This window comes from Neoarius graeffei, chromosome 18, assembly GCF_027579695.1.
Source record: "Neoarius graeffei isolate fNeoGra1 chromosome 18, fNeoGra1.pri, whole genome shotgun sequence".
Classification (NCBI taxonomy): Eukaryota; Metazoa; Chordata; class Actinopteri; order Siluriformes; family Ariidae; genus Neoarius; species Neoarius graeffei.
In genome coordinates, this window is record NC_083586.1 from 54,766,662 (window position 1) to 54,793,268 (window position 26,607).

The 26,607-nt window shown below is 42.1% G+C and overlaps 1 protein-coding gene across 1 annotated transcript in view; it reads left to right on the forward strand.

Moving 5' to 3' along the window:
* The window catches only part of epha6 (eph receptor A6), a 458,837-nt gene extending 432,793 nt beyond the window's left edge, over nt 1-26,044 (forward strand). Inside the window, exons 15-18 of the mRNA XM_060899014.1 lie at nt 799-948; nt 10,052-10,245; nt 14,713-14,862; nt 25,930-26,044. Of these exons, the coding sequence (XP_060754997.1) occupies nt 799-948; nt 10,052-10,245; nt 14,713-14,862; nt 25,930-26,044 (609 nt within the window). The remainder of the gene's footprint in view (nt 1-798; nt 949-10,051; nt 10,246-14,712; nt 14,863-25,929) is intronic.
* The last annotated feature ends 563 nt before the right edge of the window (nt 26,045-26,607 follow it).

Genomic DNA, 26,607 nt, shown 5'->3' on the forward strand with positions numbered 1-26,607 from the left:
CTCTGAATGCCTAAAAGGCCCTGACGGTTCCCCTCTGCCTCCCAGCGTGCATTATTTTTGTAAAACAGCACAGTCTGCCATGTGTTCCTCTTTACACACAGTCGGTGGACTGAGAGACTATAAAAACTATCCTACATGGGTTGTAAGCTCAATGTTTTGAAGCCTGTATTTGTAAGAATCACATCCGGTGGTGAATAAACTCACTCTCACTTAACACTTAATAAATGAAATAGATTTATGTTAAATATAATTGGAAAAGATTGTGCTTGAGAAACCCAACACTACACTCATTTTCTGTAATACTGCTTAGAAGATCCATGGCTCCATGCTGGTCCTGGCTCCAAAAGAGTCTTTTATTGTGATTTCTTTCATTTGTCTGGATCGTGAGTCAGAGACGTGGCTGTGCAGCTGGACTCAAGAAATGCAGCTTGGCTCGGGACCTGGGCGTATAACCGAGTCAAGCGTGCTGAGTATAAGTGGACTTTGAGAGCCATTTCTGTAGGATGATAGTGTGAGAAGATAATGGAGTGTCTGCAACAAGAATCACTGAACTCTACCCTTAATACTGTATGAGAGAACGTCTTTGGTCAGTTAACGCAATCCAGACGTATTGGATTTGCAGGAGAGGAGTGAATTATGAGGAAATGGGATCTTCTCTGTATGGCATGAAATCCTGGCAGGCTTAGAACTCGACTGATTTTTTTTTTTTTTTTCAGAAAGATGAACTGACCTGAAGTGTATGAAGATAAAGTTTGATAAAGATTGAAGGAAAGAGATATTGATACTTTTTTTCTGCAGGGAGGGAAGATTCCCATCCGTTGGACGGCTCCGGAGGCAATCCAGTACAGGAAGTTCTCCTCAGCCAGCGACGTCTGGAGCTACGGCATCGTCATGTGGGAAGTTATGTCTTATGGAGAGCGGCCATACTGGGAGATGTCCAATCAGGATGTGAGCTCAGTTTATTTCAGTTTATTTGGAGAGGGGTTTTAACAGTATGTATTGTCACAAAGCAGATTTACAGGATGCTAGACCTCTAATGGCAAGGAAGATATTATGAGGAAGAAACTTTAAGAGACCCAAGGTGATGATACACGGGGCAACTTTTTGAGCAATGTTGCCGGCAACGGGCAACCAGGTGAGACACGGGGCAACTAATTAAGGCAACAGATACTTGGCAGCAACCAATCAGATAAGAGCAAATCTATTCCCAGGGACACCACAAAGATGGACACCGAAACATTTGCAGCTGTTACTTTTGTCTTGGCTTCAGCCTTTATTTATTTCGCTCAAGTAAATATCACTTCTGGAGCAAAACTGAATAGATCCTCTGATCAAAAGATAATTTGCCATTATTTTAACATTTGTAAGTCAAAATAACCACATTACCGGGGCCGGCGAGGGCCTTTCTGTGCGGAGTTTGCATGTTCTCCCCGTGTCCGCGTGGGTTTCCTCCGGGTGCTCCGGTTTCCCCCACAGTCCAAAGACATGCAGGTTAGGTTAACTGGTGACTCTAAATTGACCGTAGGTGTGAATGTGAGTGTGAATGGTTGTCTGTGTCTATGTGTCGGCCCTGTGATGACCTGGCGACTTGTCCAGGGTGTACCCCGCCTTTCGCCCGTAGTCAGCTGGGATAGGCTCCAGCTTGCCTGCGACCCTGTAGAAGGATAAAGCGACTAGAGATAATGAGATGAGATGAATAACCACATTATTCTGTTAATAATAAACTTTTTACATCTCTTTAAAAATGCTACTAGCCTCAATCATATTAGGGTGTATTCAGACCAGGATAGTTCGATAGTTCACTTGCTTTGGTCCGAACCAAATGTTTTTTTTTTGTTTTTTTTTTCATTTTGGTGCGGTTCGCTTTCACACTGTACATTTTAGTAAGCGGACCAAAATCTGTCAACAAAGCCACGCGCCCTGAGGTCGTTCAGCTATTGGTCAGAGACGACACGCGCACAAAGCGTTAAGTTCAAAAGTAGTCATGGAGGCTTTCCGTGCTGTTATTCTTTTTAATGTCATCAAAGCTTTTTGTTTTTTCCGGTTTTTACTGTTTTCACAATGGTGCGATTACTATGCTGTTGTACAAGTAATTTATCAACGACGACTTCAAAAGGCAAGGCGGCTACGGAGGATAGCGCTGATGAGCGCACATCATGTTTTGACAGTTCTGGCTCTTCACGCAAGACGGAGGAGGTATGTGTCGGGATATTCGCCTTATCCATCGTAATAGATGAATTTCTTTTTTGCGTCGCTAGTACCGCCACTTTTTGAAAGAATGTCCCTGATTTTAATGTAGGTCTGACGAAGTTTCTTCACTTTTAGCCGACATTGTTCTGGGGAGCGCGTGAACCCCTTCTCCTTCATTTTCTCACTGAATACAGCAAACACGTCGGCATTTTTGTGTGTTCTCTTCAAAAGCTCAGATATGTGGACATCTGCCCATATATCCACAAGGGTACGCGTTTCTTCCTCGGCCCACGTTTGCCCCCTACTCATTTTTTGTACTCTGTAGTCTAGCCTACCACTGGTCTGAATGACTGAACGACTGTTGGAAGGTTCCCTTGACAACCGAAACAGTGTTTGCACTTTGCGGTGGAGTGTCAAGACTCCGTTTCCCGTAATGCTCGACAAACGACGGAAGCTCCCGAGGTACAAAAAAGCAAAACTGTCAGATTAGGTCCGGTCTGCTTTCACACCTCCAAAAGGTCCGCACCAGGGTGCCTTTGGCCTGGACCGAGTCCGACCTTGCAGCTCGGTCTCAGTCCGCTTGTTTGGTCCGGACCAGAGTTCGGTGGTTTGTATTCAGACCAACCCAAAAGGTCCGGACCAAGGGAAATTTGGTTCGTTTGGTCGTTTGGTCCGGACCAAACAACGTAGGTGTGAATACACCATTAGTCTAGGACCTGACTTACACATGTATGCACATAATTTAGGAGAGGATAACTCAACTGTTGGGCGGCATGGTGGTGTAGTGGTTAGCGCTGTCGCCTCACAGCAAGAAGGTCCTGGGTTCGAGCCCCGGGGCCAGCGAGGGCCTTTCTGTGTGGAGTTTGCATGTTCTCCCCGTGTCCACGTGGGTTTCCTCCGGGTGCTCCGGTTTCCCCCACAGTCCAAAGACATGCAGGTTAGGTTAACTGGTGACTCTAAATTGAGCGTAGGTGTGAATGTGAGTGTGAATGGTTGTCTGTGTCTATGTGTCAGCCCTGTGACGACCTGGCGACTTGTCCAGGGTGTACCCCGCCTTTCGCCCGTAGTCAGCTGGGATAGGCTCCAGCTTGCCTGCGACCCTGTAGAAGGATAAAGCGGCTACAGATAATGAGATAAGAACTCAAATCTTATAGGCTAATTTGACCCCAAGGAATAACTTGGGATGTGTGCCAAAATGGCTATCTGGGGCGAACAGCCTGAAAATTACCAATCCAAGATGGTCACCGGTATTACAGTATTATTATTGTGTTACTCTTCATGTTCCTGACCCTGGTTTATGTGACAAATAAACAGTAATAATGTGATGTTAAAGGGGAACTGAAGGCAAATTTTTTATGATAAAAATTCTACTTATCTCATTTTATTAAATATAGGAATGCATTTCTGACAGCTATTTTGTCACTGCTACAGCAAGTTATGAGTGAAATATGCTCTCAGTTCATATGTCAAAGCAACGGCCGTAAACGAGATTCGCTGAGACCTGTGCGAGACATCGTAGGACGGAAATAAAACGTACAGCGGAAATCAAAGCGACTAACATCTGCCAACGTTGTCAAAAGACGTGCGCGCCCTCTTTCGAATGCTGATGTAATCAAGCCGGAAGTTTTCCCTGTATCCGAAATCGCTCCCTACTCACTACAGTGCCTTGAAAAAGTATTCATACCCCTTGAACTTTTTCACATTTTTCCACCTTACAACCACGAACTTAAAAGTTTTTTATTGAGATTTTATGTGATAGACCAACACAGAGTAGCACATAATTGTGAAGTGAAACGAAAATGATAAATGGTCTTCAAAATTTTAAACAAATAAAAATCTGAAAAATGTGGTGTGCATTAGTATTCAGCCCCCTGTCCTCTGATACCGCTAAATACAATCCAGTGCAATCAATTGCCTTCAGAAGTCATCTAATTAGTTAATAGAGTCCTACTGTGTGTAATTTACTCTCAGCATAAATACACTTGTTCTGTGAAGGCCTTGTGAAGGTTTGTTAGAGAACACTGAAGAACAAACAGCATCATGAAGACCAAAGAACTCACCAGACAGGTCAGGGATAAAGTTCTGGAGAAGTTTAAAGCAGGGTTAGGTTATAAAAAAAAAATATCCCAAGCTCTGAACATCTCAAGAAGCACTGTTCAATCCATCATTCAAAAATGGAAAAAGTATGGCACAACTGCAAACCTACCAAGACATGGCCATCCACCTAAACTGACAGAGCGAGCAAGGAGAGCACTGGTCAGAGAAGCAGCCAAGAGGCCCATGATCACTCTGGAGGAGCTGCAGAAATCCACAGCTCAGGTGGGAGAATCTGTGCACAGGACAACTATAAGTCGTACACTCCACAAATCTGGCCTTTTTGGAAGAGTGGCAAGAAGAAAGCCATTGTTGAAAGACAGGCATAAGAAGTCCCGTTTGTAGTTTGCCAGAAGCCATGTAGGGGACACAGCAAACATGTGGAAGAAGGTGCTTTGGTCAGATGAGACCAAAGTTGAACTTTTTGGCCTAAATGCAAAGCGCTATGTGTGGCGGAAAACTAAGACTGCTCATCACCCTGCACGCACCATCTCCACTGTGAAACATGGTGGTGGCAGCATCATGCTATGGGGATGCTTTTCTTCAGCAGGGACAGGGAAGCTGGTCAGAGTTGATGGGAAGATGGATGGAGCTAAATACAGGGCAATCCTGGAAGAAAACCTGTTGGAGGCTGCAAAAGACTTGAGACTGGGAAGGAGATTCACTTTCCAGCAAGACAATGACCCTAAACATACAGCCAGAGCTACAATGGAATGGTTTAGATCAAAGAATATTCATGTGTTAGAATGGCCCAGTCAAAGTCCAGACCTAAATCCCATTGAGCATCTGTGGCAAGACTTGAAAATTGCTGTTCACAGACGCTCTCCATCCAATCTGGCTGAGCTTGAGCTATTTTGCAAAGAAGAATGGGCAAAAATGTCAGTGTCTAGATGTGCAAAGCTGGTAGAGACATACCACAAAAGACTTGCAGCTGTAATTGCAGCAAAAGGTGGCTCTACAAAGTATTGACGCAGGGGGGCTGAATACTAATGCACATCACATTTTTCAGATTTTTATTTGTTTAAAATTTTGAAGACCATTTATCATTTTCGTTTCACTTCACAATCATGTGCTACTCTGTGTTGGTCTATCACATAAAATCTCAATAAAAAACTTTTAAGTTCGTGGTTGTAAGGTGCAAAAAATTTGTGAAAAAGTTCAAGGGGTATGAATACTTTTTCAAGGCACTGTACTGTATATAGGGCACTATATAGTGGGGACGCCATTTTGTAGTGCTGTCCGAAACCTTAATGAGGATTACGAGGGAAATGCGCTCAGTATAATATGTATTTATTATTTTGAAAACCCACCAGCTGCCTGATCTGGCAGGCACTTTGTAATTGTGCGACAGTAATGACGTACAGTGGGGCAAAAAAGTATTTAGTCAGCCACCAATTGTGCAAGTTCTCCCACTTAAAAAGATGAGAGAGGCCTGTAATTTTCATCATAGGTACACTTCAACTATGAGAGACAGAATGGGGGGAAAGAATCCAGGAAATCATATTGTAGGATTTTTAATGAATTAATTGGTAAATTCCTCGGTAAAATAAGTATTTGGTCACCTACAAACAAGCAAGATTTCTGGCTCTCACAGACCTGTAACTTCTTCTTTAAGAGGCTCCTCTGTCCTCCACTCGTTACCTGTATTAATGGCACCTGTTTGAACTCGTTATCAGTATAAAAGACACCTGTCCACAACCTCAAACAGTCACACTCCAAACTCCACTATGGCCAAGACCAAAGAGCTGTCAAAGGACACCAGAAACAAAATTGTAGACCTGCACCAGGCTGGGAAGACTGAATCTGCAATAGGTAAGCAGCTTGGTGTGAAGAAATCAACTGTGGGAGCAATTATTAGAAAATGGAAGACATACAAGACCACTGATAATCTCCCTCAATCTGGGGCTCCACGCAAGATCTCACCCCGTGGGGTCAAAATGATCACAAGAGCGGTGAGCAAAAATCCCAGAACCACACGGGGACCTAGTGAATGACCTGCAGAGAGCTGGGACCAAAGTAACAAAGGCTACCATCAGTAACACACTACGCCGCCAGGGACTCAAATCCTGCAGTGCCAGACGTGTCCCCCTGCTTAAGCCAGTACATGTCCAGGCCCGTCTGAAGTTTGCTAGAGAGCATTTGGATGATCCAGAAGAGGATTGGGAGAATGTCATATGGTCAGATGAAACCAAAATAGAACTTTTTGGTAAAAACTCAACTTGTCGTGTTTGGAGGAGAAAGAATGCTGAGTTGCATCCAAAGAACACCATACCTACTGTGAAGCATGGGGGTGGAAACATCATGCTTTGGGGCTGTTTTTCTGCAAAGGGACCAGGACGACTGATCCGTGTAAAGGAAAGAATGAGTGGGGCCATGTATCGTGAGATTTTGAGTGAAAACCTCCTTCCATCAGCAAGGGCACTGAAGATGAAACGTGGCTGGGTCTTTCAGCATGACAATGATCCCAAACACACCGCCCGGGCAACGAAGGAGTGGCTTCGTAAGAAGCATTTCAAGGTCCTGGAGTGGCCTAGCCAGTCTCCAGATCTCAACCCCATAGAAAATCTTTGGAGGGAGTTGAAAGTCCGTGTTGCCCAGCGACAGCCCCAAAACATCACTGCTCTAGAGGAGATCTGCATGGAGGAATGGGCCAAAATACCAGCAACAGTGTGTGAAAACCTTGTGAAGGTTTACAGAAAACGTTTGACCTCTGTCATTGCCAACAAAGGGTATATAACAAAGTATTGAGATGAACTTTTGTTATTGACCAAATACTTATTTTCCACCATAATTTGCAAATAAATTCTTTAAAAATCAGACAATGTGATTTTCTGGATTTTTTTTTTCATTCTGTCTCTCATAGTTGAAGTGTACCTATGATGAAAATTACAGGCCTCGCTCATCTTTTTAAGTGGGAGAACTTGCACAATTGGTGACTGACTAAATACTTTTTTGCCCCACTGTAAATACCAGCATGACGGCCTAGTCCTTATCCTGTCGTCTTTCCAACTCTTCTCAGTTGGTTTGAAGTCATATGGAATAATCTCCATGTCATGTACGCGAGGGAGGCGGATGTATGTGCAGAAGTATACAGTTTAATTAAGTGCAGAATATATATATACAGTAAGACAATATATACACAGGCAAACAATCCAAAATGGCAGGCGAGATCAAAAACGAGAACACAGGCAAAAGGGTCGGTCAAGGTGCAAACAGTACATCAAAGGCTAAGCGAGAAACAGGAAATCAAGACAACGGGTAGAAAGGCTCGGTAATGCGTATCGTGATACTTTGCAATGCAAATGCATGAGCACAGTCCTTAAACAGGCAAACACATAGTTCCTTAATTGAGCTCAGGTGCGCCTTGTTCACGGTGCGCTTGCTGGAGTCCACTCGGCACACACGCAGCCCGAGGCACGCCTTCAGGTGCACGCGCCACAGCGCACAAGACTGACACTCCATCACTGATGAAGCTGGCAAATCTCGAAATTAATCTAAATTGGAGCGATCTGGCCGCTGTATAAACAGTTTTCAAAATGGCGGCAAGGACACTTCACGTTTGAAGTCTCGCACAAGTCTCGTGAAGATCGCGCGGATAAGCGACGCCTGCCGTGGACCAAACGAACTACATTCAACATGGATAAAAACCGAAAAGGCCGATAAGTGTAATATAATATGCCAATACGAGTCACGATATAAGGTTAATAAAACCGAAAACATAATTGAATAACACGTTAATTAAGAAATAAAGCAAGTTTAAAAATGACTTCAGTTCCCCTTTAATACAGTTGTATTGTTGGCTGTTAAACATTTACTGTAGGCTCTCAAGATATTGCTGCCTACTAAAGTATATTTATATTAATCAAATGCTTGCTTTCTTATACTCTCCTAAATGATGTGTATAGGTCTCCCAATTTCATGATTTCATGTTTGAGGTAGGGTTATTCTGTTTTTCTCGTGTTTTCTGTTTGCAATTTTGGCCAATTTTTGGTGTTTTTTTTTAACCTTGCCCTTGACCATAGCTTGTTGTTTCCTTCATTTTCATGACTGAAGGAAAAACAATCAATGTTGCCATTAATTGAGTGAGTGGTTAAAAAATTGATATTTTCAATATGGCTACCGGCAGCCATCTTGGATTGGTAATTTTCGGCCTGTTCGCCCTGGATAGCCGTTTTGGCACACATCCCAAGTTGTTCCTTGGGTTCAAATTAGCCTATAACTGTTGAGTTATCCTCTCCTAAATTTGTGCATACATATCTAACCCAGGCCCTCTACTATATCTGCTACAACTAATAACTGACACATTACAAAAACATCATCGTTTCATTCTCATCTCAGCAAAAAAGACAAAAGGACATGGACCAGGAGATGGCTGCTGAGGAGGAAAAAGGGATGGCAGAGCTCCTGAAAGGCTTTCTTTCTTTTTTAGATCCTGAAGTTTGTACTGTTTCACTCTTGGGTTCCACAAGTACTCGTGCTCTGTATGTGAATTAGATCAGATGATAAGTTTGACAATCTCTATTACAACTCAAAAAAAAAAAAATCATGAGCTGCTCATCACTTTTAACTTGACACAAGACAGCTAACATTATCCCTACAGAGCTAGCGATAACTTTCAGTTAACTATGTTAGCAAAAACCACCGCTAGTTAGCTCAATCCCATTCAGTCTCTATGGAGCGGTGGTTAGCTAACGGCAGTTTACACTTAGCTGAAAAAAAAAATCGATGACCTGAGCACATAAAAATAGATGTGTGTTGGTTTTCTAAGCATTTGATGAGGTAAATTCAACACTTTGTGTTTACACAGAACAACTTACCAGCAAAAAAAAGATATAAGTCATCTCTCTTTTTCTTCGCTCCACTGCCGGAGACGCCGCCATCTTTGTTGAAAATTTCAGAAGCTCTCAGGTGGTCATGTGATTCACTGCTAGCACTCTGATTGGATGGTCTTAAAAAGTTGCCCAAAACGATCAGAATCGTTCAGGTAGAAATTGTTGCCTGATCTCAATGAGAAAGCGTCGAAGCGCAGTTGTCCCGTGTATCATCACCTTCAGAATGAAACCCCTCCTCTTTATAAATCATTACAGTGTACACATAGCAATAGAAGAGTAAAGTCAAACAGCATTGTCTAAGTGTTCTCATCTCATCTCATTATCTGTAGCCGCTTTATCCTGTTCTACAGGGTCGCAGGCAAGCTGGAGCCTATCCCAGCTGACTACGGGCGAAAGGCGGGGTACACCCTGGACAAGTCGCCAGGTCATCACAGGGCGACACATAGACACAGACAACCATTCACACTCACATTCACACCTACGGTCAATTTAGAGTCACCAGTTAACCTAACCTGCATGTTTTTGGACTGTGGGGGAAACCGGAGCACCCAGAGGAAACTGATGCGGACACGGGGAGAACATGCAAACTCTGCACAGAAAGGCCCTCGCCGGCCACGGGGCTCGAACCCGGACCTTCTTGCTGTGAGGCAACAGCGCTAACCACTACACCACCGTGCCGCCCCTTATAATAATAATAATAATAATAACAACACTGCCCTGTGATGACCTGGCGACTTGTCCAGGGTGTACCCCGCCTTTCGCCCGTAGTCAGTTGGGATAGGCTCCAGCTTGCCTGCGACCCTGTAGAACAGGATAAAGCGGCTAGAGATAATGAGATGAGATGAAAATAATAACACTACATGACTGCATTGATCAGTTCCAGCACTTCATAAGTAATGTTGAAAGACCAGCTCCACTGTGTGTCCTCTCTGCAGGTGATCCTGTCCATAGAGGAGGGCTACAGGCTGCCGGCACCCATGGGCTGCCCCGTGGCTCTGCACCAGCTGATGGTTCACTGCTGGCAGAAGGAGCGCAGCAGGCGGCCTCGCTTCCACGACATCCTCACCTTCCTGGACAAGCTCATCCGCAACCCCAGCAGCCTCCTCACGCTGGTGGAGGATGTGCACAGGTGGAGTTCCAGCCACCACACCACTACTACTACTACTACTTTGGACAAATGCTTCGATATATAAATGTCAAACAGCTGCAAGTCAGATATAGAATCAGCTTTACAGACATGAATGTCTGTATTATCTTCCCGTAACACATTCAGCTCATTTATTCTTGGGTTTCATGTGACGTCACATCCACCTCATTAGTTATTCAAAACTTTAGCTGGTGGTCTACCAAAGCTCAGGTGACAAAGCGTTTGTACGGAGAAGGTGCATTGCTCGCATGAAAAATGCCTTACGCTTGCGTTGTTCAAATCGATCAAACCATGAAACTGATAAAAGTTTCTTCAGGGTTTCCCATGAACTAATAAAAAAAGGGTGAACAAACACAGGATTTCACAAAAAGACGTGGAGAAAGGTGGCTTTCGAACCTCTCGCTGAAATCGAAGGGAGCCGAGTCGAAGCGTGCTCGAGTTTGCAGTGATCACTTGGTGAAAGGTTTGTATTTCCCTCTCAGCTCTGTCCTTAGTGTTTTCCAAGTACTTTTCTTGCTATGTGTCGTTATTTTACGGTACTTTTTTTTAGTCCTGAAGCGCTAAAGTCCCCAGCTGTTTCTTTGTTTCCTCCTCACAAAGTCCATATGCATGAAGGTCGCAACAAAATTCTTCCCTAGCCGTACAGTTACAATGTGCCGTGATCACTTCTCCGTCTTGTTTAACTAAGATCCAGGTCTTTAAAGGGGTTTCTGATGATCTTTGTGAATGATTTAGCTGAGAGATAAGAGCCAACACAAGTCAGAATCAAGCCAACTGTTGTTTGTTTACACTTTAACTTGCAGCGCTTTGTTGTAAAGACGCAAACGAAAAACTTTTAAAAAAAAAAATACTTACACGGGCAAAAACAATGCAGGATTCATTGGGCAGCGACTTGATAGCGAGGTCCTTTACCCAGCCATGTACAAAAAAGTTGTAAGCCTCCATACTTTTCCACGCTTTCATGTGTTTTGCGGTGTAGAAGGACATCTGCAACACCAGATAGTTCGAGATGTCAGGGAACTTGACTGAAGGGTAGTTTTCGAGATCGTATGACAAATCCTTCTTTCCCAGACTGTAGGGGTCGATTCCATTGCACATAGCAACCTTCTGAATATATCTAAAGCCAGAAGTGGCTTCTAGATTACGAGCATACTCTGATAAGTTATCGCTAGTTGTTTGCACTACGGCAGGCGTTTTGGTTTGCCAGACTACCAGCTTTTTTTACCGGAAGTGAAATCGCTAAGAAAAGTCATGTGGCTGAAACCCAAGAACACTAGAAGGTTATTTACAAGCGGTGTAGAATTTCCCAGCTATGAGGGTTGAATTTACGCAGGATTAGTTTGGCCATTTGCTAAAATAATAATGTACTGTCTGCTCTAGAGGTAGGAATGATTGAGATTAGAGCATTCATACAGAACTAACAGCTCAGAATGGTTGCAATAATTATAAATTATAGATGTCACTAGACGACCCCAGTAATGGTAATGGCACACTTTAAAGTCTCTGCTCATAAGCTAATTATCGAGTCTTTCATGAGCCGAGTGAGCTGCTCGGTAATGTGCAGGAGGACCCCTGTGGGAGTTCTGTCCTTGCCGAGGCGATAGTACGCTCTTTTAACTGGGAGGTGTTAACATGAGGGACCAATTTGTCTGGTTCCAAAACTCAGGATGAATTTGCTGTGACATATGCAGCGTTTTTTTTGTTGTTGTTGTTTGCTGTTGGTTGGGTTTTGCTTGCCCTGGTGAAAAATAAATGTGCTAAGTGTACTAAAATTTAGCATACTTTTGTGTACTTGAAGCCACACTAATCATCAATATACTTCAAGTGTGTTTATGATTAGTTAACTTGAGGCATGCTATTTTGGAACAACTAATTTTGTACTAAATATATTTTAATTGTAATTAAATTGTAGAAAAGTACAACTTTAATAGAATAGAATCGAAACACTTTTATTGCCAGGTGTGTGGACACACACGAGGAATTTGACTCCGGTTCACTTAGCTCTCATACAACCCCGATTCCAAAAAAGTTGGGACAAAATACAAATTGTAAATAAAAACAGAATGCAATAATTTACAAATCTCAAAAACTGATATTGTATTCACAATAGAACATAGACAACATATCAAGAATCGAAAGTGAGACATTTTGAAATGTCATGCCAAATATTGGCTCATTTGAAATTTCATGACAGCAACACATCTCAAAAAAGTTGGGACAGGGGCAATAAGAGGCTGGAAAAGTTAAAGGTACAAAAAGGGAACAGCTGGAGGACCAAATTGCAACTCATTAGGTCAATTGGCAATAGGTCATTAACATGACTGGGTATAAAAAAAGCATCCTGGAGTGGCAGCGGCTCTCAGAAGTAAAGATGGGAAGAGGATCACCAATCCCCCTAATTCTGCGCCGACAAATAGTGGAGCAATATCAGAAAGGAGTTCGACAGTGTAAAATTGCAAAGAGTTTGAACATATCATCATCTACAGTGCATAATATCATCAAAAGATTCAGAGAATCTGGAAGAATCTCTGTGCGTAAGGGTCAAGGCCGGAAAACCATACTGGGTGCCCGTGATCTTCGGGCCCTTAGACGGCACTGCATCACATACAGGCATGCTTCTGTATTGGAAATCACAAAATGGTCTCAGGAATATTTCCAGAGAACATTATCTGTGAACACAATTCACCGTGCCATCCGCCGTTGCCAGCTAAAACTCTATAGTTCAAAGAAGAAGCCGTATCTAAACATGATCCAGAAGCGCAGACGTCTTCTCTGGGCCAAGGCTCATTTAAAATGGACTGTGGCAAAGTGGAAAACTGTTCTGTGGTCAGACGAATCAAAATTTGAAGTTCTTTATGGAAATCAGGGACGCCGTGTCATTCGGACTAAAGAGGAGAAGGACGACCCGAGTTGTTATCGGCGCTCAGTTCAGAAGCCTGCATCTCTGATGGTATGGGGTTGCATTAGTGCATGTGGCATGGGCAGCTTACACATCTGGAAAGACACCATCAATGCTGAAAGGTATATCCAGGTTCTAGAGCAGCATATGCTCCCATCCAGACGACGTCTCTTTCAGGGAAGACCTTGCATTTTCCAACATGACAATGCCAAACCACATACTGCATCAATTACAGCATCATGGCTGCGTAGAAGAAGGGTCCGGGTACTGAACTGGCCAGCCTGCAGTCCAGATCTTTCACCCATAGAAAACATTTGGCGCATCATAAAACGGAAGATACGACAAAAAAGACCTAAGACAGTTGAGCAACTAGAATCCTACATTAGACAAGAATGGGTTAACATTCCTATCCCTAAACTTGAGCAACTTGTCTCCTCAGTCCCCAGACGTTTACAGACTGTTGTAAAGAGAAAAGGGGATGTCTCACAGTGGTAAACATGGCCTTGTCCCAACTTTTTTGAGATGTGTTGTTGTCATGAAATTTAAAATCACCTAATTTTTCTCTTTAAATGATACATTTTCTCAGTTTAAACATTTGATATGTCATCTATGTTCTATTCTGAATAAAATATGGAATTTTGAAACTTCCACATCATTGCATTCCGTTTTTATTTACAATTTGTACTTTGTCCCAACTTTTTTGGAATCGGGGTTCTAGTACAAAAACAGATAAAAAAGCGTAAACACAAAACAAGCAAACAACAAAAATAGGTGCATAGTGCAAAGTAATCCAGGTAAGTCAAGTATGGAATAGTTAAATAAATATAAAGTATACAGTGAGCGCAGAATGACGGTATAAGTGTTCAGATATTTTACAAGTGGTATTACTGATATATGAATCTGGATTTTAGCTGTTCATCACAGAAAGGATTTACCTTTTGGTGCAATATGGTGCATAGTGCAAAGATGAATAGTACATTTAAATAAGTAAAAAAAAATATATATATATATATACACACACACACATACACATATAAGTCACAGTGAGCACAGAATGACAGTATAAGTGTGCAGATATTTTGCAAGTGATATTACTGATATATGAATGTGGATTTTATCTGTTCATCACAGAGACAGCCTGAGGGAAGAAACTATTCTTGTGTCTGGTTGTTTTAGCATACAGTGATCTTGAAGTGTATTTAGTGTACTTTTATGTGCTAAATTACACATAACTTTTCACTTCAAGTACGGTATATTTTAGTATAATATATTTCTATAAAGTGTAATATAGTATAATTATTTTAAAGTGTGTTAGCGTGAAAGCGTGATGTTAGTATACTTTTTATATATTTACAAAAAGTACAATTTGTGTAAGTACATTTTCAATATACTATTGAAAATATGAATATACTTTAAATACAATAAAGTACATTTATTTTTCACCAGGGTGATCTTTTTCTCACCACGATCTGTTAAGTTATATTGAATTATAAAGCCCTGCATGCATCTTCATTCAAACACCGCTGTGTTTGTCCTTGGTGTTTGCACAGTTTACCCGAATCCCCAGAAGACCTGCCTGACTATCCTCTCTTCATTTCCATCGGCGACTGGCTGGACTCCATCAAAATGAGTCAGTACAAGAGCAACTTCATAGTGGCAGGATACACCACTCTGGACTCCATCTCCAGCATGAGCATCGAGTGAGTAAGACAGTCCGGTGATTTCTGACAACTGAAAGCGAAATGGAATTTACAGTCAGCAAAAATAATAACTTGAGGCTGGAAGTACAGTGGATATTTAAAAAAAAAAGTCGACACACCCATATTGAAATCAAGATAAATAATTTCAGGTCTTTTTTCCACCTTTAATGTGACATAGCAATGAACAAAATGTAAATGAAACACAAATTGAACCAAAAGGAAAAGAAAACAAAACTTACAATAAACTGGTTGCATACGTCATAAGACATGATTTATTTTGGTTTCTTTTTTACGTTACAAAAACCTCCAAATTTTTTGTTTTACATATATCCCCGTATACTTTGTGCTTAAGGCTTGACAGAATGTTTAAATAAGTAATTTTCCAAATATTAAAATGTTTAATCTATTAAAGAACATGTCATCCATTCATAGTTACATTTAAAAATAGACGGCCTTTTGATTTCATAAAATCAGTGAAATTTAGTTCCCTCTGAAATTTGGTCATTGTGATACACGTTTATTTTTGTAATATTTTAAAACATCAGGCCATTCTGTGGCTGGGAAGTTATTTAATTTGAGGGGATTAGAGCAAATAACGTGCATGAAATCGCTTGCTTGGCGCAGACAGAGGAAGTCCGTGTGTGTGGATGCGCATGTTTACCTTTGACCGTGCACTGACGGTTCCATCATTCTGTCGCTAAATGAACAGCTGATCACACCGAGGTGCTCGCTGACCGCCGATATTTATTAGTTTGGTATTTTCTGCGTTTCCTTTCCTTCGTATATAACATAACGTCTTTTCTTCTCGCTTCTCACTTTCTGTTACTGTAGTCGGCCTTTCACGTTTCATTCGCACACTCACGTCCTCCATTTTTCTCTTCTGTTTCAAATTTGTATCCCACGATGCCTTGCGCGAACAGGGAAAGCCCACTACGTGATGCATGATGTCGTATCTTGTATTGGGTCATGGTGAAGCAGGAAAAAATAGCGGAGAATTTAGGGCCACATGGCTCTAAATTCATTAATTGTTCTTTTAAGAAAAAAAGTCATAAAATTGGAAGTCTGTGATTCAAATTCAGTAGCTTTTGGTCCACAAAAAAATAATAATAATTAGGTGTCGGGGGAAATTCTTTTTACAACCTACACTTGAAAAATCTGAAAGGCAGTCTACCTTTAATGCTCTTCAAGGTCATGAGACAAAAAGTGCAGATGTCATGTTGCCAAGACCTGAGAAACCCCCCGTCATGAAAATGTAATGACTGTTGCAAAGTGCTGACACTGGAGACTCCTTCCATAGATGTTAAATAAATGTCTCCTTACATTTGTTAAATAACAATTATTGTTGGTTCTTGATTATGTAGATTATGTGCCATAGTTTATAGTAGTTGCTATAGAAATCATAACATAATAGAACAAGCGCATTAATATTAAAGGGGAGATATTATAAAAATAAAAATCACTTTTTCAGTGCTGGTGCACATACATTTGGGTATCTGGAGTCACAGATTCTGAAAGTTGGTTTCTTTTGGGCTCCTATTTCAGAAAACATGAGCTTCAACAAGCCGTTCAGATTCGGCTCTAATTTCTATGTCACTCATTAGAATGATCCCGCCCCCTCATCTGTGTATCTCCACTCACAGCTTGAGACCTGCCTTTTGAGAATGAGGAAAGTGCTACCTGATTGGCTGGTGGAAGAGGGGGTGGGGTGAACAGTAGCTAATTATCATTATTTTCTTTTTTTTTATTAGCTTCGCTATCAATCCTAAAATTGAGGTTGCATTACAACCTCTGTAATCCAGTCTATAATGGACAGACTATAGAAAAATGGACAGAGGGATGCATCCTCCTGTTTCCTAAAAAAGGAGATCTAGGTTTGATTAAAAACTACAGAGGAATCACTCTTACTGCCACAGCTGCAAAAATATATAACTCCTTATTGCTAAATCGCATACAAGCCGAAGTAGAAAAAATATTACACAAAAACCAAAATGGCTTCAGGAAAAGCAGATCAACCGTTGGCCTGATTCTCACGGTCAGAAGAATCATAGAAGGTGTTCGAGCAAAAAATCTTCCAGCTGTATTAGTTTTCATAGATTTCACCAAAGCCTTCGACTCCATCCATAGAGGCAAAATGGAGAAAATATTAAGAGCACATGGTATTCCATCTGAAACCGTTACAGCCATCATGTGCTCTATAAGAAAACAAAATCACTCATAAGATTACCAGATGGGGACACTGATTTCTTCAACATACAAGCTGGCGTGCTACAAGGAGACACCTTAGCTCCTTTCTTCTTCATCATCACCTTAGATTATGTATTGAGAACATCCACAGACAAACACAATAGCTTAGGTTTCACATGCAACAGAAGACAATCACGCAGATTTCCAGCAAAAACACTTACTGATGCAGATTATGCTGACGATTTAGCCTTCACAGCAGATAACATTGCCAATGCTACCACGCTCTTACACCAATTAGAAACCGCCACCCAAGGTGTTGGTCTGTATGTCAATGACTCAAAAACGAAATACAACCCTGATTCCAAAAAAGTTGGGACAAAGTACAAGTTGTAAATAAAAACGGAATGCAATAATTTACAAATCTCAAAAACTGATATTGTATTCACAATAGAACATAGACAACATATCAAATGTCAAAAGTGAGACATTTTGAAATTTCATGCCAAATATTGGCTCATTTGAAATTTCATGACAGCAACACATCTCAAAAAAGTTGGGACAGGGGCAATAAGAGGCTGGAAAAGTTAAAGGTACAAAAAAGGAACAGCTGAAGGACCAAATTGCAACTCATTAGGTCAATTGGCAATAGGTCATTAACATGACTGGGTATAAAAAGAGCATCTTGGAGTGGCAGCGGCTCTCAGAAGTAAAGATGGGAAGAGGATCACCAGTCCCCCAATTCTGCGCCGACAAATAGTGGAGCAATATCAGAAAGGAGTTCGACAGTGTAAAATTGCAAAGAGTTTGAACATATCATCATCTACAGTGCATAATATCATCAAAAGATTCAGAGAATCTGGAAGAATCTCTGTGCGTAAGGGTCAAGACCGGAAAACCGTACTGGGTGCCCGTGATCTTCGGGCCCTTAGACGGCACTGCATCACATACAGGCATGCTTCTGTATTGTAAATCACAAAATGGGCTCAGGAATATTTCCAGAGAACATTATCTGTGAACACAATTCACCGTGCCACTAGAGGTCTGCGCGGGTCGGATTTTTCAGTCCCACTCCCGCCCGCGCCCGCATTGTGCAGTCACGCTCCCGTCCGCGCCCACAAAAAAATTATGATTTTCAGTCCCGCTCCTGCCCGCGCCTGCCATATTTTGTCCCGCTCCCGCCCGCAAATCCCGCATGATGCAGACGTTCGCGTTATTTCTCAGGAAAGTTCTTGTCTTGACACAGCGTGATGGTGCCCCGCCCCCTACTTTAAGTGGATTTGAGCATAAATATCTACAGCTCACGTTCATGTTTGTTATTATTTACCTTGTTTCTGAATTCAGCATGTAGTGTCTCTAATAATAATAATAATAATAATAATTAGTGCTGTCAAGCGATTAAAATATTTAATCGTGAATCGCACATTTTTATCACATGAGAAACCATTGTAATTCTCTGCTCAGCATAAAAAAGTGAATGGGCTTGCTTTGTATCAATGGTGTTTTTTTTTTTATTGCAAAGCAGAGCTAGCAAGAGGAGTGAACTTCACTCTTCTTCCACTTCACTCAGTGAAGTGATTTATTGCTTGAGTTAGTCTACAACTCAGAGAGACAGGTTACACAGTGACGGTAGGCTTGACATGCTTGATTATAATATAAAGTACACTATTATATTAACTTTAAGTTGTTCATTGATAAATATTGCAATTTATCTGATCTTTACTGTTTCAGCTCACTTAACACATTTCGTACTTTTACACTTTTTCTGCCTGTTGATGCGTCGCGCTGTCCAATCAGAGGCGGCCAAATTTGCATATTACAGGAAGGATTTCTGGGATAGCATTGAGTTTACAGACGCTGTCTTCTTAAAACTGAATAAATATTTAAAAAGAGCCAAATGAGCCAGTCTTCTGAACGGCTCTTTTCAAAGAACGGATCACAAAGATACGGATCCCATCAAAGAGCCATAAATCCCATCTCTACTAGTTTCAAAAGCTTATGAAAAACCTACATCATGTCACAGAGCGTTAATCTCGCGATAAAAAAAATTATCGCTGTTAAAATTGAGTCAAGTTAACACGATAATAACGCGACATTTTTTACAGCACTAATAATAATAATAATAATAATAATAATAAAAGACAGGCGAGCACGTAATTCCAAGTGGAAATTTGGTATATTTATTGTTCAGCCATACAAAACATTAGGCTAACCCAGTTTACATTTGTTAAGCATTTCTAACTAGAATATCCTATAGAATACCCTATAAGCATAGCATATATAAATGTTATAACAAAACACAGTCCTAGCCTACAACAACAAAAAGTCGACAGTATAGGCTACTGTAGACATTATAGGGCTATGGTTGCACATTTCTAAAACTATTTGGGCTTGAGCCTCCGTGCAAGTGTTAAACTCAATATAACATAGCTGACCTTGTTTGAATATGAATAAGAAAAACGAGAAAATCAAACGCAGGTAAACGAAACAACTAAGCCTATTGCTTAGGATATCGGGTTCTTTGAACAGCTATGGAGAAACAGCAAATTGTTCACTGTTGAGGGCTTCAACATACTGCGCCTTTCCTCCAGTATGCGACCACATATGCTGAACGTGCGCTCGGATGGTGCGCTGGAACCTGGAATGGCCAGTACATGCCGTGCCAGTTTGGCAAGTGTGGGAAAGTTATAGCAGTAATTTTTCCACCACAGCAGGATATCTTTAGATTGGTGTGATTCGGATCCAATGAGTTTCACTTTCAGATAATCATCAATCTCGGAGTTTACAGACTTCGATTCAGCACCCGTAGCACCGACATCCTCCCATTCCTCAAAGTCACGAAAAGTGACCTTTTTAGGTGGAGGTGGCTCCGTGCTTTCATCAGTTTGGACATCAAACCCCAACTCCTCGGTCATCTCTTTCACAGCTTCCGTCACATATTGTCTTTCATTTGCATTGATCATCCTAAGATGAAGACAGCGATGCTGTCATACGGGCGGAGGTCCGCAGCAACAAAATCAACACATTTCTCCACGGTCTTTGCCTTCAACGCATCTGTCACTTTTGCGTTGTTCCCTCTGAACTCCAACAATTGTTGTCCTTTTAACACAGTACATACATGGCGATTCAGGCCTGATGTACCTGATTTATGGCCGTTGTATATCAGAACCTTTTGGCACTTATCACAACAAGCAAAGGGCAGCTGATTTCCATCCGCGTCGTACACGAGTGAGAACGACTTCCAAATGTCCGATTTCAGGACTCGACTTTTTAACGGTAAATGTACCTCTTTTTAAACCAGCACTTACTTTTGAAGCGCTGTGAGATTCAGTAAAGGAGCTCTGCTCTTCTGCCATGATCGGAGATCTCAAACACGGAAGAGGAAAAGAATCTAGAAACGAACGAGAGATATTTATCCTCTCCTGGATCAGAATCAGAATTCTGATGACCAGCTCATCTAATGCCGCTTTTTCACTACAAACGCGGCTGTGCCGTGCTGAGTTGGGCTGAGTCGAGCTGAGCGGGGCTATTGGAGTTGCATTTCGACTACAACCGCGCTGAACCGTGCTGGCTGGAAGTGGGTGGACACATTTGGGTGGAGTTAGCGAAAGTGGGTGGACGTCACGTGATGTCGTTAAGCGGCGCAGTGACATCAGTGAGCTTTTAAGCGGTAGTCTCACGACCTGGATAGTAAACAATAAACATGGAGGACATGGAGTCGTTAGTGTTGCTGGTCTTGGTGCTGTGGCTTGTTGTCACCGACAACGCCAACAGATACTGGCAAGAGCGTATAGATGAGGCGAGGCGCATAAGGCTTCAGAAATTCTCGTAATTCGTAATTCTTCTTCCGGGTTTGCGGTGTTTACAGATCCCAGCGTGCTCGCGGGGCGTGTGTGGGCATGTGAGGACACTCCTCCTCACCAATCGGTGCACAGGGGAGTGTCTGCTCACGCCCATAGCCCCACTCAGCTCGGTTTGGCTCAATTCAGCCCCACTCCAAAACCGTGCGAGTTTTGGGTGCTAAGCAGGGCTGAAGCGAGCTGAGTCGTGCTGTTCTGAGGTAGTCGAAACGCGGGCCGTGTCGGGCTGAAGTAAGCTGAAGCGAGCTGAAAGAGGGTAGTGGAAAAGGGCCATAAGGTGTCATTGAGGCATCATGTTAGTGTGGGTCAATGGAGGCTGGGTGTGAACGGCGAGTCATTAGAGTGATCAAAGGATTTCCCGTTAGGGTGATCAGTGGCAAATTTAAGATGCCATTCCTCACTCAATCTGTCAATCTGACTCTCTCTGCAAATTTAGGCATCTTAAAATGTTTTTATTAATGCCAAATAAAATATCCAGCACAAATTATATATGATAGACATAAATTAATAATTTATAAATTTTATTTCAAATACGTTTTTAGCGGGACTGCAGCTTATCACCGCTCCCGCCCGCGCCGCATATGTGCACTCCCAGTCCCGCCCGCGCACGCATATGTGCACTTCCAGTCCCGCCCGCGCCTGCAATGAGCTTTCAAAATTTGTCCCGCGCCGCACTGCTTTGCGGCGGGTCCCGCGAGTCCCGCAGGACTCCCGCGGGAGTGCAGGGCTCTAGGTGCCACCTGCCATTGCCAGCTAAAACTCTATAGTTCAAAGAAGAAGCCGTATCTAAACATGATCCAGAAGCGCAGACGTCTTCTCTGGGCCAAGGCTCATTTAAAATGGACTGTGGCAAAGTGGAAAACTGTTCTGTGGTCAGACGAATCAAAATTTGAAGTTCTTTATGGAAATCAGGGACGCTGTGTCATTCGGACTAAAGAGGAGAAGGACGACCCAAGTTGTTATCAGCGCTCAGTTCAGAAGCCTGCATCTCTGATGGTATGGGGTTGCATTAGTGCGTGCGGCATGGGCAGCTTACACATCTGGAAAGACACCATCAATGCTGAAAGGTATATCCAGGTTCTAGAGCAACATATGCTCCCATCCAGACGACGTCTCTTTCAGGGAAGACCTTGCATTTTCCAACATGACAATGCCAAACCACATACTGCATCAATTACAGCATCATGGCTGCGTAGAAGAAGGGTCCGGGTACTGAACTGGCCAGCCTGCAGTCCAGATCTTTCACCCATAGAAAACATTTGGCGCATCATAAAACGCAAGATACGACAAAAAAAGACCTAAGACAGTTGAGCAACTAGAATCCTACATTAGACAAGAATGGGTTAACATTCCTATCCCTAAACTTGAGCAACTTGTCTCCTCAGTCCCCAGACGTTTACAGACTGTTGTAAAGAGAAAAGGGGATGTCTCACAGTGGTAAACATGGCCTTGTCCCAACTTTTTTGAGATGTGTTGTTGTCATGAAATTTAAAATCACCTAATTTTTCTCTTTAAATGATACATTTTCTCAGTTTAAACATTTGATATGTCATCTATGCTCTATTCTGAATAAAATATGGAATGTTGAAACTTCCACATCATTGCATTCCGTTTTTATTTACAATTTGTACTTTGTCCCAACTTTTTTGGAATTGGGGTTGTACATGTGTTTAAACCAACAAGGCTCAATGCAAACCCTAGCAGGTGAATCCATTGAACAGGTGTCAGTTTTGGAGCAGGGGGTTATTTCTTGGATTGCAGCCTCTTAGTCCATGGTGATCTGAACTGTAGACAGTGATCCATCAGCTTCCAGTTCATGACAGGGCTGTGCCATGGTGGTTCCCAGGTTGTTCCTGACCGTCCAAACCAATTTCCTTTCAGCTGAGGGTGACAGTTTGGGTTTTCCTGAAGCAAAGTGGCTTGGCAAAGTGACTACACCTCACAATAACTTGGATACAATTGTTTGAACTGATATTGGAATTTGCAGGTGTTTAGAAATGGCTCCAAGAGACATTCCAGAGTTGTGTATATCTGCGATCCTTTTTCTCAGATCTGCACTGAGCTCCTTGGACTTTCCCATTTTACTGTGTGTTGGTCAATCCAACAAGTGCTGTAAACAAACCCTTTTTATTTAGGCACAAAAAAGCTACCAGCTGTAGTCAATCATGATCACTAACAGGAAGTTAAGAGACCTCGGCCTTGGCAAGATAAGAGACATTTTGGAAGTTTCAGCACCTCTGAATTAATAATCTAAGTGAGCGTATGTAAATTTTTAACCCTGTATGTATAATTTTGACCCTGTGTTGATTTCAGAAAACCCAAAGAAAATTAAAACTTGTGCAGTAAATTCTAGTGTTTTTTTTTTATTAAAGCTGTATGCTGTACAATCATTCTGCTACAGAAAAAGAACAGTTCAAAGAAATTACTGAAAGCCCAAATATCGCCATGACATTCATGTCACTGTATGTAAACTTCTGACCACAACTGTATATTGATCAACTCTGTTCAGACACTGGGTGCCAGCCAACCAATCTCCCAGCAGTGATGATGGATCGTGATGGATGGTGTTGGACGGGTCAAGTTTATCCGAGCTCGCTTGACCAATGATGATGACTTGCGGTATATGAGCTGATAGCCTAGTAGTAGAGTAGCCAGAGTGCACGACTACTCATATCCAGTAAATATGGATATAGAATAATGTGAGGTATACAGATCTTCTAATGTTCACAGACTGAATATATCTCGTGTTCATCTTAATGTAGCCCAGCAGTTTGTTGGCACAAGAAGTCTGTTCAAGCACTTGTTGTTTCCATGCGAGATTGTTAGAGATGAGCACTCATAAATCACGCTCGGATGACACCACCTCTAGGGAGTTGCCCTTGATAAAATATGAAGACTTTGCTGACTTGATCTTCCTGGTGATGATCTGGTGCTTACACTTGCTTACATTTAAAGGAACAGGCACTCAAATCTTTTTGGAACAGGGCTGTTTAGACAGGGTGAGAAGGGAGCTGTGGTGTTTTATCCTTGCGGTATTTTGACCGAAGCATGTCACAGACATTTCTTTAAGCCCTCAGGGAACTGTGTAAACATGTGAAAATGGGGTATAATACGCAGAGGTGGACAAAGTACCCAACTTCATCACTTCAATCAAAGTACAGATCCCACTGGTCAAATGTTACTCCGATACAAGTGAAAGTTGTCCAGTCAGATTTTCACTTTAAGTCCTGAAGTACTCGCTTTTAAAAATACTTAAGTATTAAAAGTACATTTTCTGTCAATGCATCATTGTATTATTGCCGCAACGCTTACAAAACCTAACACCTCTGAAGCAACCGACTGGATTCACTGACTAACTTGTAGAACCTGTAGAGCTGAAGCTCCACCTGACATGCTAGCCAACTCTTTTCAAACTCGAAATCATATTGTGTAGCTAACGCTACTAGAAAAGAAAGATTTCTACATTCTGTTTATTTGGTGAGATTATGCTAAACATATTTCTGAAAGGACTTCAGATAAGTTAACGTTATTCATGTTAGCATAACTCCGTTTCTACATGCTAACTAACAGTGGCCAAGTTAACTAGCTATGTGTTAATGTTAGCCGTGGACAAGGCGACGGCAACTTGGTGGGCAAATCCATAGAAAGTCATTTGACTAACCAGACTGCATCGCTATTGCAACGTTATCGCTCGCTCTAAAAGCAAAGACAACTTCATTACAAGCTTTCTCTTGGAATAAAACGTTTATATATCTCAATATGCTTCCGCAGGTTGGACGGCGAGTTTTTGTAGGCCGTGATGTGGTTCGTTTTCGGCAAACATTTAAAACGAAATGACTCTTTAATCCTTTCAGAAAACTGAAACATGGGCCATGGGGGCGTTCATTCTCCAGAAGTACCGCCTCCTTCCATTCTGCCATCAACTGATCATGTTAAATAACGCTGCTGAGGAATCACTGAACTTGATTTTATACAGTCTATGGACGTGACGTGAGCCTAGTGATTACTGATTGGCTGTCTCAGTGTCACCTGCAGAAAAACCATCACGTTTTAGAAAAGAAAAAACATCCACTTTCAAAGCTGCTTCATAGTAACGAGTAACGAGGACCTTGATAGAAATGTTGTAGAGTGAAAAGTAAGATATTTGCCTTTCAAATGTAGTGAAGTCATAAGTTTCCAAAAAAAATAATACTCAAAAAGTGTACTTAAGTACAGATACAGATATGTTCCGCATCTAGGAAGATGATCAGGGACCCTTCTCACGACGTCGTTGACGCCTCGCTGCTGCTCGTTCCATGAGCTGATGCTCTGACCGGGTTCGACCAAGCTTCACCTGGGCACGCCATGCCATTCTGTCAGCCGCCACCTCAAACCAATAGTTGCCGAAGCCGAAGATTTTCAGGTCTTCTTTCGCGCAGTCTTTCCATCTTTTAAGGGGACGGCCTCTCGGTCGGGTGCCGTGCGAGAGTTTGTAGAAGAGAAGCTGCTTTGGGATCCTGTTGTCACCCATCCTACAGACGTGACCCAGCCAGCGGAGTCTATTAGCTCGAATCATAGTTTCCACTGTAGTTGAGTTGGCACGTGACAGGACCTCTGCGTTCGTGATGTGATGCCACCATTTAACTCTGAGGAGTTTCCGCAAGGATCGTTGATGGAAACTTTCTAGCATTTGCAGTTGCTTTGAGAGAGTTGGCCATGTCTCACTGCCGTAGAGCAGAATCGGTAGTATAATGGCTGTGTACACTGTCAGCTTGGTGGTGGTGGACAGTCCATTTCCGTCCCAACATCTCGTAGCTAGACTGCGGAATGAGTGAGCTGCTCGGCTAATCCTCTTCTTGACTGTTCTTAAGTACAGTACTCAAGTAAATGTACTTTGTTACTTTCCACCTCTGTATAAAACGTCATCTTTAACCTTGCAGTTGAAAGTACAGTCAGGTAACAGGTGCTGTTATAGAAAATTCATCAACAGACATTTTGGTTTGTAAAAGACATCTGAACCTCACTATGTTGTCTGTCCTCTCGACAGCGACGTCAGGAGGATCGGCGTGTCTCTGATCGGCCACCAGAGGAGGATAGTGAGCAGCCTACAGACACTGCGACTGCAGCTCCTGCACATTCAACAGAGCGGTTTCCACGTATGAGACGGACCAGCCAACACCACACACACATTACATTAACACACACACATACACGCCCACATGCATACATAAATAGTCAGGCCTGGTCTGTTTCACTAACTGCAATGCGAGAACTTCAGGCTTTCTTTAAAAAACTTTTCAAGCGGCCATCGAAGGCTTCCAAACGAAAAAGCAATCAAAAGGGGAAAAGGGACCAGAGTCTTGAGAGATGGACACTCAATCAGGGTTGGAAACATGGCACTGTCGCTATGGTGATGTCATCTGTCAGTCATCTACAAGTTCTGTGACTGGCTGGATTCACAGTCGGAGAACTTTTAATAGTATATTTGCTATTTTAATGTAACAAAATACGTGTCTTAATAGATATTTATCGTTTATTTATCATGCTACTTCCGGGAATCGAGAGACCTTAAATGTCAATGGATTTCTATCCCTATTACCCATCGTTTATCATCTGATATTTATGCTGGTATTTATATGTACATGTGTATGTCAGGGTTTTTTTGTTTGTTTGTTTGTTTGTTTGTTTGTTGTTGTTTGGGGTTTTTTTTTTCCCTACAGCAATA